Genomic DNA, 21,863 nt, shown 5'->3' with positions numbered 1-21,863 from the left:
GACGTCGAAAAGATTCATATACAATTCTGTAAGAAGCTTCTGGGTGTACGGAATGGAACTTGTACTGAATGTTTTTTACAGTGAATTAGGTCGATTTCCTTTACAAATAATAAGAAAACTGCGAATCTTCAAGTATTGGATAAAGCTACGTAATACTAGTAATTGTATTTTAAAAGTTGTATATGATGAAATGTATGAGAATGAAGATAATTGGTTAACGAATGTTAGAAGGGAACTTAATATGTTGGGTCTTAACTATATATGGAATCTAACCTATGTTGAGGACCATTATTTTAATGTAATTAAGGAAAGTTTATGCGATAGTTTTAAACAACATTGTTTTAGTAAATTAATTACCACGCCTAAGGGCATTCTGTATCGAAATTTGATAAACGAGTTTAAATTACAAATTTACCTTACTAAGCCATTAGAAGGAAAATATTTAAAAGAAATAGCAAAAATGAGATTATGTGCACATAAATTAAATATCGAATCTGGTAGATACAGGAACATTAACAGAGAGGAAAGAGTATGTGCACTTTGCAACAGTAATGAGATAGAAGATGAGTTTCATTTTATATTGCAATGTCCACAATATTACGACCTAAGAAAAAAGTATATAAAAAGTTATTACTATATGCGACCCAGCGTTTTTAAACTTTCACAACTTTTAACCACTGGAAATAATAAAGACCTAAACAATCTTGGGAAATACCTAATAACGGCAAATATAATAAGGAATACTTTAATTAATTAATAGAATAAAAAAAATAGTGTAATTTTATAGTAATTTAATGAATAGTCAAATATAATTATTGTTATTTATAAGTATGTATTGATCATATAAATATTTTAATTCGATGTTACTTAATTATCTTGTTGATTAATTAAGTAATTGAATGATTAATTATATTATTTATTATTATCCACTATTGTTTGTACATATTGTATATAGATGTATTAATATTTATGTTATTATTAATGCTGATAAGATGTACATCTTAAGGCAATAAAGAATTTGAACTTGAACTTGAACTTGGATTAAAAATATCATGTCTTGACTGGGATCCGAACCCAGTACCTACCAGCCTGTAGATCGATGGCCTAACCACGACGCCATCGATACCGGTGAATTAGTAACAGAAACACTGAAACAAATGTTGAAACAGTAACTGGCTCCCAACAAAATCGATTTAAAAAAATTACTCACAATATGTTCTTGTAAATCTTGACTACGGTTATAAATACATTTTGAAATTAAATAACGCGCTTACATACCATACTAAAGTACTAATAAAAATTATACCCAGGTGATTTTCCAGTCTTATATATTAGTTATGAAAATCCCTGGAATAAAAACCGTAAAAATGTGTCAGTATTATCATGACCTGTTATGGTATTCAAACAACCGATACCTAAAATGACAATAAATGACCTGTTATAGATAGAAATATGAGATGTATTTACAATTTTACTGCAAAACATATGTAATATGAAACAGACTATAACACTAAGTTTGATATTGAACACACCTGAGACCACCTCTCTGCTTAGCTTAGTACTTGTGATTTCACCTGTCAAGTGTAATCAATATAAACCTGGGTGTTATAGTCTGTTTCAAATGACATATGTTTAGCAGTAAACTTGTAAATACACCTCATATTTCTATCTATAACAGGCTCCGCAAGGCTCAATGGGTAGGAGTAAACCACTTGCACCGACCACTGATCCATAACTGGTTCAACAAAGGCCATGATTTGTGCTATCCTGCCTGTGGGAAGCGCAAATAAAAGATCCCTTGCTGCTAATCGGAAAAAGTAGCCCATGTAGTGGCGACAGCGAGTTTCCTCTCAAAATCTGTGTGGTCCTTAACCATATGTCTGACGCCATATAACCGTAAATACAATGTGTTGAGTGTGTCGTTAAATAAAGCATTTCTTTCTTTCTTTCGACTGAGCCTTTCCTTTGGAAACCCTGTGAAGGACACGGCTGTTGTTCCAGGCAGGACAAAAACCCCACGGGGGTGAGTTCACTGTCTGTGCTTACCCACAAGGAATCAGTCATACGGGGACGAGACGTAGCCCAGTGGTAAGGCGTTCTTCTGATACACCGTCGGTCCAAGATCGATTCCCGGCGATGGCACATTGAGCTATGTCTCATCCCAGTCATTGCAGCCTCACTGGTATATCAAAAACCGTAGTATGTGCTATCCTGCCAGTGGGATTGTGCATATTTATGATCACTTGCTACAAATGCCCCTGCACGTGCTGTAACCTCACCGTGGTGCAGGGATGTAACATTCTCTTTGAAAATGGCCAATACAGCACAAATTGGAATTTTTAGTAAAAGTCGGTATCTGTCTGTGATATTTGTATTTTTGCATAGTTCTTTACAGTGTTTTTATTTAAATCTTGAATTTTTATATTGATGTTGATCATCACCTTATTTGTTTGCATTACCATAGTTTGACACCCAGTAGCCGATGTATTTTTCGTGCTGGGGTGTTGTTAAACATTCATTCATTCATTCATTCATTCATTCATTCATTGCTATAAATGGAAAAGAAATGTGATGCGTTTTCCCTCTAAGATTATTATATGTCAGAATTACCAAAATGTTTGACATCCAATAGCCGATGGACCTGCCTATGCCTATGTATAGTCATATTCACATGGTGTCAAGATTAATCTGCAGTCACTGTTTTCGGTCATCTTTCAGAAAGGGGCAGGATTTAGCTCAGTCAGTGGAGTGCTCACTTGAGGTGCTTGCGTCACAGGATCGAACCACCTCGGTGGATTCATTCAGCTGATTTGGGGTGGGGGGTTTTTTTTTTCGTTATAACCAGTGCATCACAAGTGGACAAAGGCCGCCGTATATGCTTTCCTGTCTGTGGGAAAGTGCATATAAAAGATCCCTTGCTGCTGCTTTTGGAAAAATGTAGCGGATTTCCTCTGATGACTACATGTCAAAATGACCAAATGTTTGACATTTAATAGCCGATGATTAGTTAATCAATGTGCTCCAGTGGTATCGTTAAACAAAACAAACAAACACACTTTCAGAAAGATATGCAGACTATATTGACACATCATGATGATACATTTATGTGGATGTGGGGTTTTAATGTAACCTAAATGTTTGTTTCTCCAATTAATAAAATAGCATAGCTCATAGGCGTACGGGCTCCCATTTTTTTGCAGGAGGGCAGGCTGGCTTTCACCCAAATTAAACAAAAATGCCCGATTCTGGATAACGACATTTCTTCACATTAGCATTACTGCCAAACGACTATATATTGATACAAACGAACCACTACGCATTTTTACATGAATAACAACTAATGTTGAGGGTAGAATGATGAAAATACGTGGTAAGAAAATCTCAAATTAGAACATTTTGGCCGAATATCTGTACATGTTTGCACAAATGTGAGGTGTTGCCCACTGCCTCGTACGCTTATGGCATTGCCTTTCCAAGTATATAATATATGTATAGGGCGCACCAGGGGCCTAATTCACAAAGGTCTCTTAGGCTCTGCTAGACAACAAAGCATCCCCTTTGCAAGTCTTTTAGCATTGCACTGCGAGATCGCAAAGTTGCGAGAGTTTAGTGACGTAGGCCCCAGATATCTACTGTCAACCTATACATGTTTCAACAAACCGTAATATTATTTTTGAAAACAACAAAAACAATAAAACTAATACAAATGTGAACAGGTGTTTTATTTATTCGTCGTGTACTGGATCTTGTAACACAGCATGCTATCTTCTGATCTCACACTCTGAACTGGTTGGGAACATCTGCAGTCCACAAACAATAAATAGGACATCTTTAGTAAATGAGTAGAGTCGAACATAAATATGCTTGTGAAAACGACATTCAATAAGCTGGCTATTGTAGATCAATAGACGTTAAGATTATATTTATGTTAATTTTATTTTATTTTTTTATTGTTAAAACCCGGAACCGAGATGTGCTTTTAATATCTACATTTATCGTATTGACTTCAATGAAATCACGCCACTAATTATACGAGTGAATAACTTATAATAAATTATTATGATTATGATTATTATTATTATTATTATGATTATTATTATTATTATTATTATGATTATTATTATTTATCATTATTATTTACCACTGGCGTAATTATATGTCTGTTGTCTTACTAAATGTTACTGTATTAAAATATTATTAAAAAACGATAGTTACAAACAAGCATACCTTCACCCGATCGGGACGCAGAAATTACCTACACAGACTTCTGTGAAAGAAATTGGTATTTAACTTGAGATATATTAATAACAATACATATGCATTTGGCATGAAGATAAGTAATTATTAGTATCTCTTCCTTTACAAACAATAAATAAATTAATAAATAAAATAAATTTTTATTGTTGGACCTTGATAGATTGCATGGCTATACACATGCACATTTGTTTGATGGTGAATGCGTGGTCTAATTGTTTAGGCATATCGTTCTTGCAAGTAACGTGATGGGTACAAATATAGTCTTAGACATTATGCCGTTAACTATAATGATTACATTAATTATTATTAGAAATGTAGTTTTAATTTCATTAAAGATTGAATTACTCAATACACGAATTCCCTCAGTCAATGTTACACATTCAGATATACAGAAATACGATAAATATATTGCAATGTACAAATATTTATAAATTACATAAATCTAAGCCACATTTAGTTAGAATCACAATATTGTTTTAGTGGCTTATTGCTTATTGATACTTTGAAAATGTATCTTAAATATCACCTTTTTTAGTGATCTTAATTTAAAATGTATAAGAGGGAAAAAAACCAAGCACGAACTGAAATGTAAAACCACAATGTAATACCACACAATGTAATATCACACAACATAATATTACACAACGTAATACCACACAACGTAACACCACACACCGCAAAACTACACAATGTAACACCACACAACGTAATACCACACAACGTAACATCACACAACGTAACACCACACAACGTAATACCACACAACGTAATACCACACAACGTAACATCACACAATGTAACACCACACAATGTAATATCACACAACGTAACATCACACAACGTAATATCACACAACGTAATACCACATAATGTAATACCACACAACGTAATACCACACAACGTAATACCACACACTGTAATACCACACACCGTAATACCACACAATGTAATATCACACAACGTAATACCACGCAATGTAATATCACACAACGTAACACAATGTAATATCACACAACGTAATACCACAAACCGTAATACCACACACTGTAATACCACACACCGTAATACCACACAATGTAATATCACACAACGTAATACCACGCAATGTAATATCACACAACGTAACACAATGTAATATCACACAACGTAATACCACAAACCGTAATACCACACACTGTAATACCACGCAATGTAATACCACGCAATGTAATACCACACAACGTAATACCACACAACGTAATATCATACCACACAATGTAATACCACACACCGTAATACCACACAATGTAATATCACACAACGTAATACCACGCAATGTAATATCACACAACGTAACACAATGTAATATCACACAACGTAATACCACAAACCGTAATACCACACATCGTAATACCACGCAATGTAATACCACGCAATGTAATACCACACAACGTAATATCATACCACACAATGTAATACCACACACCGTAATACCACACACTGTAATATCACACACTGTAATACCACACAATGTAATATCACACAACGTAACACCACACACCATAATATCACACACCGTAATACCACACAACGTAATACCACACAATGTAATACCACACCACACACCGTAATATCACACAACGTAATACCACACACCATAATACCACACAATGTAATACCACACACCGTAATATCACACAACGTAACACCACACACCGTAATATCACACAACGTAACACCACACACCGTAATATCACACACCGTAATACCACACACCGTAATACCACACAATGTAATATCACACAACGTAATACCACACAATGTAATATCACACAACGTAATACCACACAATGTAATATCACACAACGTAATACCACACAATGTAATATCACACAACGTACCTTGGTCTTCCCCCATCACATTTCTGGGAATGGGAAATGACACTACGGCGCCTTCTTGTAAAGTGATTTTAACTCTGCATGTGTTATGCATAAATTATATTTTAATGTGCATAGGCATTTTAATTCATAGACTGCAGTATATCACACTTTACCCGATAGCCATACAACCTGTGTTACATACTCGTGAAAATTGGGTATGGACATCTAAATGTCAGTTAAGTTGATCATACTTACTGATTTCTGAAACAAAGAAGCATAAAATAGTTATATTTAATCATATTTTAACAGTTCTAACAGTTTTAATTAAAAAAGAACACTACTTCATTTGTCAGTATTATATATATAAATATAAATATATATATATATATATATATATATATATATATATATATATATATATATATATATATATATATATATATATATATGCATATGCAAATGTTTTTACATTATTTTTTATTGTCATTATATAACACAACACATTTTAATAACTTGCTTTAAAATATTGATTGAATGTGTTCTGCATTCAAAAAATTTCAAGACGGTAGATGCTATTTTAAATTGCAAAATATTACAGTGAAACCCCTCAAAACTGGACCCTCAGTAAACCGGAATTCCCTCAAAACCGGACGTTTTACACGGTCCCGTGATTTGCGTATCTTTCAACACTAAAATTTACCCCTCTAAAACGGAAACCCCTCTAAACTGAACACCGGAAAAACAATTCGGTCCCAATGTGTCAATTTAGTGTAAATCGTCCCCATGAAAACCGAATGTCCAAACCACTACCAGTCAATGTTGCACCACTAATTGCTCCTAATGTCACTCCAGCCGGATTACCTGTCTGTGAACACATAATGTGCACATGCCTGGGTTCACTATTATCAATGTAATCACAGTTACACGCCCCTAAGTAGGCAAGGTTGGCAACATGTCAATAAACATTTAACAAAAGACCCATCGCCAGCGTAGATATTTAATTTACACAAGCATTGTGTTGGTTACGATAAGCCGAGTTCGGGTTTGGGTTTGATGCTTTAAGTCACGAAGGTGATTTACGGTCTATATATTCCTTCACAAACGTGTAACATGATTTGCTTCAAAGATCGACTTATTTAGCTAAATAAAGAATAAACAACAGTAACGTTGGCTTTGCATGGTCGAACAGATGTTAGTAACATTTTATTTTCATATCGATTTTCAACACCATAACGACCATCTAAACGTCGCCGTGTTGAACTATCACACGATTATAAACTTTAAATAATTAAAAGTTTCGAAAGTAAACCTAAACCAACTTTAAGATTTTGGGGTGAAAAGTTTAGTATCGGAAATTCAGCAGTTGGAGACATTATCAAGAAGCGAGAGGTTTATAAAGCAGAGTTTGCAAAGACCATTAGCAGAAATAAACGATAAGCTGAACTATTTAATGGGGAAGGGAAGGTAGTTACGTAAATGCAGACCCCTGAAAACCGGACGCCTCTGAAAAACGGACATTTTACTTGGTCCCATTGATGTCCGGTTTATAGGGGTTGCACTGTATAAAATGTCATGAAGTAAAATTTTAAGTATTCTTTACATGACCTTGAACTGATATATGAAAGGCGTTGCTGTTGTGACACAAGTAAATGTATGCACGTATTGTACATTTAGGTTTGATTGTTATTCCTCTTGTTAATTTTTGTGTCTATGTACTGAGTTTATTTGCTTTCATTACTCGATAAAGGGGAATTTAAAGTAAGAGATCCATTAGCTATCTATTTATACACATGTTTTATAATACTTACGTCTGGTTTCACTGAAATAGGAATTAAAGTATCTGCAGATATAATATGATATTATGCAAAATATACTACATAATAGAAAACATGCAATAAACAAAGAGTATGATATACACTAATTTGCAATTGAAACGAAAATAATTATTCAGCATATTACACAAATGTTTTCATTATTTTCGTCGTTCAATACGTGTAACAGGCATGTACAAGCCACGCGACACAACCAACATGATCGGTGTATGGTATGTATGTCGACTGGCGTTGAGATGATCGAAAACTTTGGTTAAATCGCTATATAACCCCCGCGTATACTATACTGCATCTTCTGCCATAAACGTTGAACTATACTAAATAAAATCCCATAGGTGATAATGTTAAGGTATGTGGCTAATATATATATATATATATATATATATATATATATATATATATATATATATATATATATATATATATATTATAGTTGTTTTTTGACACGAAGATACATATGTATATCTTCGAGTCAAAAACAACCAAATGTTTGACATCCGATAGCCGATGATCAATAAATCAATGTGCTCTTGTGATGTGGCTAAACAAAGCATCTACATTTGACTTGGTCTGATGTTATGGTTTTAGTTCTAGCTAAAATAGGTATAATGTAATGCAATATAAAACAATGGCAGATGCTAAATGCAATACAATATAATTACTGAGGCTAAATGCAATATAAATAGAAATGAATACTCACACGTCCCTTTTTCCTCCTGAAATATTAGATGGTACACAAAACTATATAAGAGTGACTGCCAATTGTTGTAGACAGACACATATATACTTTATAAAGACTACCATATGCATTATCAAAACCCTTACAATGATTGATTATTTACTAAATACAACAGGGAAGATGAATAAGTTAGATTAATATGAACTCTAGATTAAAAAGATTTGATGGTTGATTGAGAGAGACACTGAGAGAATATGAATAAATGTTGTAATCCAGAATCTATTCGAGCATTTTCGTTTAATGTGGGCAAAACTCAGCCTACCCCCCTTACAGGAATCGGAGCCCGTATGCCTATGGTCCTCCCTAACATTAGAAAAGCACGTTCGTCCCATAACTTACCAAAAATTATGTCAATCAACCTCTTTTCATCACTGAAATAGCAAATAACAGAAAACACATTAAAATTATTTCTTTTGTACTAATATTGAAAAATGATCACATTTGTTAACCCGGTCTTCCAATACTATATTCAGAAAAACATTTAATTAAACAGCGTGATGTAGTGTTCTTTTTTTCTCTTCAAAAATATATATGTATTAATTAAACCAGCGTTTCAATTCATTCCATATTCATTCCATATTTTCAATGCTACAAAATGTGTGTGTGTGTGTGTGTATGTGTGTGTGTGTGTGTGTGCGTGTGTGTGTGCATGTGTATGTGTGTGTTAAGTAAAACACGGCAGCAACAACAACAACAACAAAAACAACAAAATAATAATAATAATAATAATAACAATAATAAGAAGAATGTAGATATGTAAGTTATATTGATTTTAACATATGTGGAAAAGAAAAGTTCAGCCCTAAAAGATGGGACAGTTAAACAACGAACGTATGCTGTATATAATTCTCTCTCTCTATATATATATATCAATCAGTTTTCTCAATATCAGTCACGTGACTAGATGTGTATATCAAAATCAGCATGGCCATGGAATGGCATATTTGATGTCTTTTTTAAACATATTATTTGTTGTAGAATTAATATATGACTGGAAAAAAAATGGAATTTAAATTTTAATGAATTCTATTGTCGGAAAGCATTTTTTTTACTTCATTTTATTATGGAGATAGAACATTATATCTACAATCTTTGTCAGCGTTACCATGAAGATAGAACATTATTTAACTTCTTTCAACATTACATGATATAATGTGTTCTAAATACAAACAGAAAACACAAAAGAGTATGTTACGGAAAGCTCATAAACCATACCACCCCATTAAATAGCATTATCTGTTTTATTTTTACATTTTCACATTATTTGAAATTAATATTACAAGAAGTGTGAATACAAAAAAACACACATCACGTTTCTGCACAACAACGTTTCCTTTTTATTAATCCCCATTTGATCCATTTCAATCTTGATTTTATTAATATAAGCTGTTGAAGTCAAGATTGTTACCTTTTGTTGTTGTTTTTAATGTCACTTTAAAGAATTTGCATTTCTAAAGTTATGAATTTGTTTTTCACTTGGTTCAAATGTTTTAATACATGCAATTTGTGTTAGGTTACTTGCACCACCATGCTCGTTACCAGAAAATAAAACTGTTTTTCAGAAATAATCATTATAGAAAATTATATATTTTTGTTGTTATGACTTTATATAAATAAAAAGAACACCGAGCTTTTTTGCTATGTTCATTTATATATTAAATAGAAATTGCATACATGTATGTTTCATTTTTTTCTCTCTCATTAATTGTACTTTAAATGCTATGGCCTTTGTTCTTAAGTATAGACATGTGCTTAAATATATGAAGAGTTCAGGCGCAAAACGCGATATATCCATTTTACATTTTCAGTAAAAATGTTTTTTTTTTAATTGGCGTATGTCGCATTTTGATTAAAAAACCCACCGGGATTTAACCAATACAATTTCATAAGGATCAATCACGTTTTGCAGCAAATCAGCGGACCTACGATTATCCCTTACGGACATACAATAATGGCTTTAACTAAAAACTAGAAAGAAAATGGTTTATATCACGTTTTGCGCCTGAACTCTTCAAATGTTCTATGTTGGTAAACATTATAGTTCTAAAAGAATCAGTCAAGTTGTATGTCGCAATGTTCTAAGTCCAAATCACATTTTACAATTTTACAGAGAATGCGATGTTCTGGAGCAGTTCCAGGTTAGAATAAGAATATTTAGATAAACAATTTATATGCAAATGAGAAACCGCACACAGATAACTATTACATATATAAGTTCCACGGAGTTAAAACTTTAACATCGTTTTTCTCGGAAACGAGTAAATGGCGCATAGAACATTATAATCCTAAGACGACGAAAGGTATCCAGCTGGTTGAATAAAGTACTTTTAGGGACATTTTGAATGCATATATTTTCAGGCAATATGATGTTGGGTTACCAGTAATAGTATTTAGTAGCTCAAGTTCCATGCCACATAGATGTTGGTTTGTGTGTGTAAACACACATTTTACTTTTGCCAAAAAATATACATTTTGTAGGCATACATACATATTTTTATATAAAATAATATAATGTGCACACTGCGGGGGAATGGTATGTAGCATTGGGTTACAATCAATAACGTTCTATAGTAAATGGGTAATGCATGCATAGCAATAATATACAATATAATAACATATGTCATGTATCAATGTTGTCTGTTCTATGGTGGTAGCAGTTTTCAAATACTTACACAATTTAATTAGCTGTTTTGAATTGTCGCTGGACAGTAGTTGCGTTAATTTAAATGTTGATGGTTTATCGTAATAAAAAGGTTTAATATATTTATCTCTTATGTTACTGAAGAAAGGACACACTAGAACAAAGTGATATTCGTCTTCTACTACATTCATATTGCACAGACAACAAATTCTATTATTCCTGTCAATATTGTGGTATCTGCCCGTTTCTATAAAGAGATTATGGGAAGATAATTATATTTACTCAAAATATGTTTGTATTTCAAGGCATTTTGATTATACCATATGTGACCAAAACCATTAGTGAGAAGCAGGTCTCTTATTTGACTAACCCAGTTAGCAAAACGTGGTTTTCTTATGCACTCATCATATAGGGTGTTATAACACACTTTCAAAATACAGTTATCTGTATTCAACAAATGTATCCAATATTTGACCATACAGATGTTCCTACTTATGTACAAAGGTGATCTACCTAATTCAACATAGACCATCATATTAGTAGTGCTCCTTTTCACGCCTAAAATACGTTTACAGAATTGTAAATGTAGGATCTCGTGACTATTTGCTTTGTTAAAACCCCAAACTTCACAACCATAATTTAAAATACTGCTAACATGCCATTTTATTTTATATAATATGACGATAGCGCGAGTGTCCTGTAGCGTTATTCTGTTACGTGTGAGAATAACGCTAGAGATGACAGTGTGCAATACTTTGGCACTCGTCGACGACTAAATGGTAGTCAGCTACTGATGCCAAACATCAGTAGTAATACTGGCATCACTATGAAATGTTCGGGTGACTTCGGACTTTGACCCGGCCTGATTTCATTTGGCTTACTACTACCTAAAGTAATGCAAAATAATATAATGGCAGATGGTAAACACAATATGAATAAAAATAAATACTCACGCTTCCCTTTTTTCTGAAATATTAGATTGTACACACAATCATATAATAGTGACTGACTATTGGGTTAAACATGTAAGTATATAATATATAAATACTAATATATGCATTAATAAATCCTTCAAGATGATTATTTACAAAATACCACAGCAGAGATTAATCAGTTGATTGTTTCCTTACTTTGAAATCTGGAAACACTATAGATTGTTCCCAAGATTATGAAAACTATCACTCATTTCTGTGTGTGAAATGTTAACTATAATTATTTCTAGATATTAGGTGAAGGAATAGCTGTAAAATCTGCTGTTGTATAGTTTTGTTTTCAAGGTGCAAAATTATAACATGATTTGAATAACAAAAAGGTTTTTAAAAACATGTGAAATGTATATACCATTGACATACATACATGCACACATGACACAATACATTTAACATTTGCCAATGCATAATTAATTTGTTAAAAATCTACAAAGAGATTAACTGAGAAACATTCATTTAAATTTGTCTAAATGGAATTCATTGGTGTGGTGGCTAAGCCATCAGGTTTTATGGTGGATTGTACTGGGTTCTCATCCCTTTATCAGCTCCGAAGCAGACCGAGCTTTAAACGGGTTAATGGAGAATTGTAAGGCAACTACACCGACTTCTGTCTCATAAACCGCTCTCTACTAATTCTTGTCCTAGAGAATCAGCTCAGTGCATTATTTAGTGAAGATCTCATTTTTGCCCACCGTAACAAAAGAAAATGTCATGTGTATATTCGTCTCTGAACACATATGATAGGACAGTTTAAACTTACCCAACTCCTCGGTTTCTTCACTGAAATAGTGGTTAAAAAAATATAATTCAATTTTAACAGTTACATGAAGATGTTGACATTGAAAAACTATTATATTCTAGTAACGCCCATAAACTAATATTCACAACTAATAAAACTAATGTGCTAACCCGCCCTTCCAATATTACGACCGTAATAACCGTTGATTAAACAACGTACTATATGTCAGAAACAAATATATATATGGATAACACCACCACTGCAGACAATCATAGCCATGTAGGTGACTGAAAAGAGTGTGCGTTTTTGTACATTTTATTCTGTTGGAATAACAACTTATTTGACAGATATGTTATGTAATAGCTAGCATTGGTTAAGCTTGGCGAAGTCGTTTAAGTTTTGTGCTTCGTCTTCTCAATAATAGTTAACTAGTAATAATTATATAGCACTAAGTAAACAAACAACATGGTATATTATATATATGTAGCTCGATTAATAAGGTACCTTTTCAGAATATGTTTTTGGAGAAGTATTTTGTTGGGCCCACATTTAGTAACGTAACGGTCTTGTGACACTGCCTATATGATATTTATATTAAATATACTTCGACAACAGTTTGTCTGAATCGCCATGTAACCACCACCACATATATCACTCTGCATCTGTTACTGTAAACTAATTACAATGTAATGCGGTGTAATGTACTACAATGCAATCTACTGCAATACAATGCCAGATGCAAAATACAATAAATTAATAATAACAAATACTCACGCGTCCCTTTTTCTTCCTGAAATATTTAGTGAAAACGAGAGTGATTACACATATGCATGCATGTATGTACCCGCGCACGCACAAACATGCATACCTACCTACCAACCTACCTACATACCTACATACATTGTCTAACAGTGTACATCTAGTTATAATAAATACAACATATTGCGAATATTAAGAATGTCCTCATCATCACATAATAAAGAGCGGTGCAATGAGTGCATAAGAAACTACGCTCACCACATTAAAAGAACAAAGAAAACATATTTACTAATGATCCCCCTTTTTGCCATTCCTAACAATATAACATGAACTCGCACATGCTTTCTTTCCGTAAAAATAATATCATGAACAAATGCAAAACTTACCAATAACAATATCAAGCCATCTCTTTTCTTCACTGAAACAGTAATTAGTATAAAACGTCCATTTTAGCAGTTACGTGAAGATGCTGACATTATAAAAGTGATTCAATTATTGTGTCAAACAACTTTAGTCGACACTCAATTGACAAAGAAAGTTTATTATATTTCTTGAAGATGTAAAAATAATTTTGTCTTTTGCGCTAAATATGTCTTGCATAAATGAAATGTGTTACTTTTATCAAATCAAAATGCCAAACTATTTATATTCATTTATATTTTGTAATGCTTGATTCCCGAAGTAAAATATTTTCTATTTCTTTGTTACTCCAGATATAACAATCTTGGTTTTCATTGTGTATTTTTTGGCAATATTTCGCTATCATATGCACACAATATAACCAAGATAATTCAGTATCCAAAGAGAAAACTAGAACATCATTAATAGTAATAGCTGTGCTCTGTCAGAGTTGTAAAAAGCCTTCCAAGTATTTTAGATAGTGAAAATAAACAAGGTCACTCATATCACATGAACATAATTATGAAAAATTACATATTTTCTAACACTTAGCTTAATAACACTGTGCATATTATGAATTATCCCTAACATCTTCCCGTCTATATCAGATTTTAAAAATCTGCACTAGAGATCAAAACTCCATATAGTATTGGATGTCTTCCTAAGATCGAAGAACGCACATTACAATTTTCTCTTGTATCTTCTCAGTAATTTAACTAGGGCATGAAGTAAAAACTCATGATCATTTATGGAAAAAGCCTTTACTAAAATCATCTTTAATTTGTGATAACACATCATATTTGTCAAGACATCCAGCCAGTCTAATATTGAGTAGATTTGTAAAGACTTTACTAAATCTAGTTAACAGTGTTATGGGTTTACACTTTTCAACGTTGTCATATCTCCACTGTTTACATGTTGCTGTAACCACCACACACCAGACTGCACAAGTTGCCGTAAAATAAGTATAACATAATGCAGTGCAATCTAATCTACTCTAATGTCGTCTAATTTAACACGATCATATGCTAAATGCAAGGCAAATAAAATAAACACTCACGCGTCTCTTTTTCCTCCTGAAATATTATATTGTAAAATACAAATAACGAAATTATGACAATAGGTGATTGCGTACATATATGCACGCACGGACGCACGTGCGCGCACAAATGCATATATTTGATAATGTATAAGTATCTAGATAAAAATATAAAATCTGAAATCATTTCCAGAAAACATAACCAAACTTGTCCAGAAAATTCAACTTGTTTTCCAGGAACAATGAAGAAAACAATATATATATATATATATATATATATATATATATATATATATATATATATATATATATATATATATATATAACATTAGGCGCTTACGTACACAGAAACTTTATTACACACCGGCTGTTCCACAAGGGCGTTAGAGGAACATACACAATAAATAGTATAAACATGACAAGATGGTTTACAGGAGGATGAAATAATAACTTATAATAATACATAATACATGTATTTACTTGTATATGATATTAATTGATAATAACTGTAACAGTAGTAGTGGTAGTGGTGGTGGTGGTGGTGGTGGTGGTGGTAGTAGTAGTAGTAGTAGTAGTAGTAGTCGTAGTATAATAATAATAACAATAGTAGTAGTAATGGTAATGGCAGTATCTGGTATAGTAATAATAATAATAATAATAATAGTAAGTGTAATTGTAATATAGGTAGGAAACAGTTTTGATTGTGACATGAGTTATTCAGTTGCCAGGTCTTTTAAAAACTTGGCAAATTACATTGATAAACTTCTTTAACACACTTATTTTCTTACTGTTTATGAGTTCTTTGAATTTGTAGATGCTTGGTCTAATAGGTATAATATTATGGATATAGAAACTTTACAGGGGAAGTATGAAAAAAAAGTACATACAAACAAATAATGGAATTCATCACCGATGTCACTTTCATCACATAAAGTACACAATCTGTCTTCATATAATATGTTATTCCACCTTCCAGTTTCGACAGGTAAATAGTGATTTGACGTTCTAAATTTTATAATTAATCTCCACAACCTTTCGGGAATTATATTTAAATATTTTTCAAAAATAAGTTCTTCTTTTAAAAGTTGAAAGGTTTTGCCTTTGGATGACATTGATATTCTGTTGTTCCATATTTGTAAATATTGATCATTTTGCCTAATTTTAATTTGTTGTGAGAGCCAAGTTAACGATAAAAAGGTATGTACTATCCAAACATCGCTCATTCCTAAATGCTCCAAAATATTTTTAATACTTGTGAGCCAGTTATAATTTATTCTATTTGTAACATGATCAGTCAACATAAGTCTGTATAGAAGAAATGATAATTTTGTTTGTTTCCCTGAAATAATGCGTGCCGAGTAACACACCATGCTTCTTTGAATATTTAATTCCACGGGTACCTTCCCCAATTCACCATATAACATAAATAATGGGGTGAATTGTTTTGTTGGCAAGATAGGTCGGACGAAATTTATTTGAATAGAATGATATATATCGGTGGGTTTTTTTTTTTTTTTTTTTTTTTTTTTAATTAAAACGTTAGTTTTTTAGATATTGTTCTTTAGTGTCCATTTATTTTTATAGGTAATTGTACCGTTAAGCTATTCGCTTGGGAAAACAGAATGATCTAGTATTGTATTAAACAATTTAATGTAGACTGGAATGAATAAGTCAGCAGTAGATTTAATATATTTATTAATTACATGGTCGGTGCCGGCCACTTTGTTATTTTTCAGCTGCTTAAATTTCGTCGTCGCTAAATTTTCCGTTTATGATATCATTATTATTTACTTCGTCAATTACTTCGTTTATATTAAAACTGGTACAGTATAATTTTGGTCACTCTATTTAGATCACTAAAAAAAAAACCTCATCCACTGAAGTTGTGTTTTTCTGGTGTTTTCTGTCCCTTAGATATTTTTTTTTTTTTTTTTTTTGATCATCGGAACGTAGCTGTCGTATTTTCTTTTCCTAATGAATTAACTTTTTGAAATGGCTTTTGCTATACACTTTTTATAAGATTTGTTAATCTAACACCATAACAAACATATGATGGAAACGTTCAAAACTTACCAATAATAATGTCAATGAACCTCTTTTCTTCACTGAAATAGCAATGGATAATTTCGTGCATATGCTGACATTATAAAATTCATCCTACTCTGCTAATATCCTTGTACTAGCTGATCAAATACGCTAGCATCAGTAAAACCTAGGAATAAATAACGTACTGAGGTGTGTACGAAAAAAATCCCACCAGAACTCGTTTACATGTGTATCAGCCAGAGGTAGAAAGTGTTATGTATTAACACAGCGTAGTGTTTCTTAGTTTTGTTTTACCGGAATGTAAATGAAGGAAGATAAGTCTCAAGTTGGTGATGTAGGTTCTTGTATTTTAGTTTCCAAACATGAAACACGATTAACAAAGATACCAACATGGTGATACAGATACAATATATATATATGTATAAGCTCTTAGGTGAACGATAGAGTTGATTGCGACTGAGACCTCAAGGGTCTCCCCCTAGGTCTCCTCTCTCTTTACGACGACAGCTACTACAACGCCGCCAGCCGGACGTAATTATTACATTATATATTTTTCTATCCATCTCTCTCTCTGTCTCTGTCTCTCTCTCTCTCTCTCTCTCTCTCTCTCTCTCTCTCTCTCTCTCTCTCTCTCTCTCTCTCTCTCTCTCTCTCTCTCTCTATCTCTCTCTGGGTCTGTATATTCTTCTTTTATGGAAAAATTAATATTTATAAGATCGATATGTTTGTTGACTCGTAATTGCCATGGGTTTTAGTCCTTAGCTGATAAGCTGGTGGCAACGATTAAAAGCCATAGTGTTCTTAATTGCTGTAATGTAGTTTCACACTATTTGGACTGATTGCTATCCCCTAATTAACTAATGCCTAAGTTATTGCGTAAATGCAGGTGACACAATAACAATTAACTGAATCGTATATACACAGCTACATGTAACTATATATAATTTTGATTTGAATACAGTTGTAAATGTTCCCTATGATAGTATATTAAAATGGTACACGAATGCATTATAATGTATTAATTTAGCCAGCATTTCCATTGGTATTGTCCATACCATCAACATGTCAAACAACACAACAGCAACAACAACACTATTAACAACAATAATAATAATAATAATAATAATAATAATAATAATAATAATAATAATAATCTAGATATGTAACCTCTGAGAAGACAGGTTAAAAAACGTATCTGATATATAATAGTATATACACATATGGTGTGTAGGATTTGTTTTGTTATATCATAATTACCCCCAGAATACTCTTCTTTTTTTTTCTTCTTTTTTTTTTTGGGGGGGGGGGGGGGGGGGTGGGGGGTATATTGAATATATAATATTGTGCTGGGTTACTAGTATCAAGCAGCTCAATTTCCGTGCGATCCAACCAACATAATTATTGTATTACATGTATGTCGTCTGTCATTGAGATGATGTAAAATATTAGTTAAATCGCCATTTAACCACCAGACATATCAGTTTGCATATTTTATCGTAAATATTGTACTACACCACATTATATCCCATAGCCAAGAAAGTTAAAGTATGTAGCTAAATATATATGCAGAAAATTATAATCCATGAATGACAATATTGCAACCACTACCCCAATGTATTAACTGAAGACAATGGAACCTTTCCTGAATCATTTTCATAGCTGGATGTCTTTAAAAAAAACCCAGAAAAACAACAACAACCAACAAGAACAAACAAACAAACAAACAAAACATACAACCAAGCAAAACACACAAACAAGCAAAACATAGTGTCACACCAAATTAAAGAGCTCTTTTCCAAAACGCCTTCAGTCAATTTTTTCTTTCAAAATTTACTTCAAATCTGATTCCAAACATTCACTAACATGTCCTTCTCTGTGATATATCCTAATGTTGCAGAACGCACCGAGTCCGCTCATAGTGGGTGAACAATATCTGGTTGTTTTTACAAAACATCACCAGTCCTGCTTTAGTGCTATACTAAAGTCCACGACACATGCGCAAACAGCTATCAACAAATGGCTACTGTACACAGCAACGATGTCGCCGAGTTATTGGAAGAATGTTCGCCACCCGCTGTACAAACAACCCGGGCAGAACAAAGAAAAAAAACCCAGAGATAATTCGGCAAAGATAAGACCAAAAAGTAAACGTTGTAAATTTCACGGTAAAGTACCACGAATCCGATGTACACACGACAAAGCAAGGTTTGCGATTCAGCTGAGGGAAGATGACATAAACTGTTAGTGTTTATTTTACCATTTTTAAATGCTGATACCTCGGTTAATATTTTTGTAGTGTTGCGTGAAATATAAAAACAAGGTGGCTGCTGTCTTATACGTGTATGGTTTAAAGATAAATGTTATTTAAAACACACTGTTTTACAGTGGTTGAATGTGTGACCGGTTGAGTTTTCCACGGACCGAGGGATATTTACGTGTGACACTCGAACAATAATGTAACGAAATACAATACTAACAAAAACTTTAATGTGAACATACCAACACTATCTTGATAGAGAAATATATTTTATTTGTAAAAACGTTACAAATAAAAAACACACACAAAAACAACAATTTTAACAAACAAAACAACAACACACATTCACAATGCTACTAAAATGTAAAAATAAGTAAGCAATGTAAGCGTTGATCATTGTGTTGATGATATTGGGAACGATTTTTGGGATTTTCTTTCCAAAGAGCTCTCAGGAATGAGGGCATTTTGCACAAGTCAACATTATTAACCTCTTTTTTTTTTGGTCTTTTTTTTGGTCTTTTTTTTGGTCAAAATATTTTACAGCTTTTGATATATTATTTCGCTGTAGAATGGTAAATGAAAGACACTAAAATAGTGCCGTCAAATGATATCTGGAACTTGTTTTCTTATCCGTAAAATAAGTGTAATGTAATATTAAATGCAATGTGAATAAGAAACACTCACGCGTCTGCCTCTGCTGAAATACAAAACATATAATTAACTGCCGACTGATTTAAACAAGCAAATGTAACATTTATGATGATTACCTGGTGCATAATCGAATTCCTTAAGTGGATTTCTTTTTTTCAAAATTGTTACGACGACTATTTAATATATAGGAAGCAGATATCGATCAGCTCACGTAATAAGAAAGCAGGAAACACTATAGATAGTTTATAACTTATCGTAGAAAACGTTAACTATAATTATTCCTACAAATTAGGTGGTTAATTTGGAGTAAAACCTGCTAAGATTTTCTACTTTTTTTGCAAATACATACATTTGTAAATTAAAATATATTTAAAACAATAGCTATTAAAATAGTGACATTCCAATCAAAGTGATCAATGCATACATACACGTGTTGGGGTGTCGTTAAACATTCATTCATTCATACATACATACATACGTACAGACTTGTTCAGAGAAATCATGAAATCCATAAATTATTGCCTTTGGGAAAGGTGATTATAATAAGTCATATCGACTTGGTGATGAAACTGATATGTATGTATGTATGTATGTATGTATGTATCTATATAATAAAAAACACACAAAACATATTTTATATGCACATTCCCACAGAAAACAATAAGCTGAATGGATCCACCGAGGTGGTTAGATCCTGCGATGCAAGCACTTCAAGCGAGTTCTCGACCGACTGAGCTAGACCCCGGACTAATACCCGTTTGTTAGTTATGGCGACTGTGGACCGGAAATAGTGGCCGAATAATTCGAATTTTTTTTACCGGAACCGGGACATTTTTGTTGTTTTTGTGCCTTTTACTTGTTGAATGTGACAAAATGTTGGTGATTATAATCTTTATAAATGTCATATAGGTTAACAATGAGGTATTAAATAGTTTTCATTTTAACACTTGTGTGTTGATTGTGATTGTGTGTTTTTTTCCACATAATTCGGTGTGTAACTTATTATTGTGGGTTTACGTACATATATTCCTAGACAACAAATTCCCTCGAATTCTGGGTGCTTTAACGTCAAAATATATTCATATATATATATATATATATAAAACACGCATACATGCATGCACTTATGGATGCGTACCTACATTAAAGCATGAAATACCCACACAAAACAGCAACACAACTGTATACACATGTATATGTAAAATGTTAAAAGTGATACGCAATTAATGAATACCTTCTGGCTCCACGGGGGCACAGCTTACAACAGCAACACACACAAGGAAAACAAAGAGCTTCATCATGGATGACTGAAAAAATTTAATGTAATGTAAAAGTCTGAAAAGTATGTCTTAATTACTATTCTTCCAGCTAAGATAGTTCATTGCTGGTTACACTGATAGGCTCGAACAGTTTCAAGGAATACACTGCCATACATATGGTTAGTGTTTGTCGCACTCCTTGTATGAATTGTACGGGTATATTTAGAGTCCAGTGCAGAAGGGCAGTGTACATGCTTTCAGACTTTGAATCCAATTATTTGTTCTTTCTTTATATTCATCACTGCTTGAATAATTAAGAATCCCAAGTTCGTTTAGGAGAAAATTAAGATATTGGTCCTTTCATAAGATGATTTATTATGTGGGACTTTACAAGTGG

General features: G+C 32.7%; 1 protein-coding gene across 2 annotated transcripts; it reads right to left on the bottom strand.

Annotated features, from left to right (window-relative positions):
* Nucleotides 1-3,705: 3,705 nt before the first annotated feature.
* LOC121368050 lies at nt 3,706-21,514 on the bottom strand. 2 transcript variants are annotated; one of them, XM_041492570.1, is made up of 14 exons: nt 21,442-21,514; nt 20,241-20,253; nt 17,327-17,358; nt 15,275-15,290; nt 14,202-14,233; nt 13,831-13,846; nt 13,078-13,097; nt 12,282-12,294; nt 9,027-9,058; nt 8,649-8,664; nt 7,925-7,935; nt 6,372-6,377; nt 4,228-4,267; nt 3,706-3,800 (listed from the first exon to the last, which is right to left on the bottom strand). In XM_041492570.1, the coding sequence occupies exons 1-13, from the start codon at nt 21,506-21,508 to the stop codon at nt 4,230-4,232; spliced, it is 312 nt and encodes a 103-aa protein (XP_041348504.1). In that variant the 5' UTR covers nt 21,509-21,514; the 3' UTR covers nt 3,706-3,800; nt 4,228-4,229. The 2 variants fall into 2 exon arrangements, with proteins under 2 accessions (XP_041348504.1, XP_041348514.1); XM_041492580.1 differs by having other exon boundaries at nt 20,241-20,250; nt 21,442-21,512.
* Nucleotides 21,515-21,863: the final 349 nt, after the last annotated feature.

Source organism: Gigantopelta aegis, chromosome 1 (assembly GCF_016097555.1).
Source record: "Gigantopelta aegis isolate Gae_Host chromosome 1, Gae_host_genome, whole genome shotgun sequence".
Lineage (NCBI taxonomy): Eukaryota > Metazoa > Mollusca > Gastropoda > Neomphalida > Peltospiridae > Gigantopelta > Gigantopelta aegis.
This window is presented reverse-complemented; position numbering and strand designations above follow the sequence as displayed.

Bases quoted from the DNA above. Each gene is read 5' to 3' on its own strand.
- LOC121368050 (XM_041492570.1), bottom strand. From the start codon at position 21,508: ATGATGAAGCTCTTTGTTTTCCTTGTGTGTGTTGCTGTTGTAAGCTGT.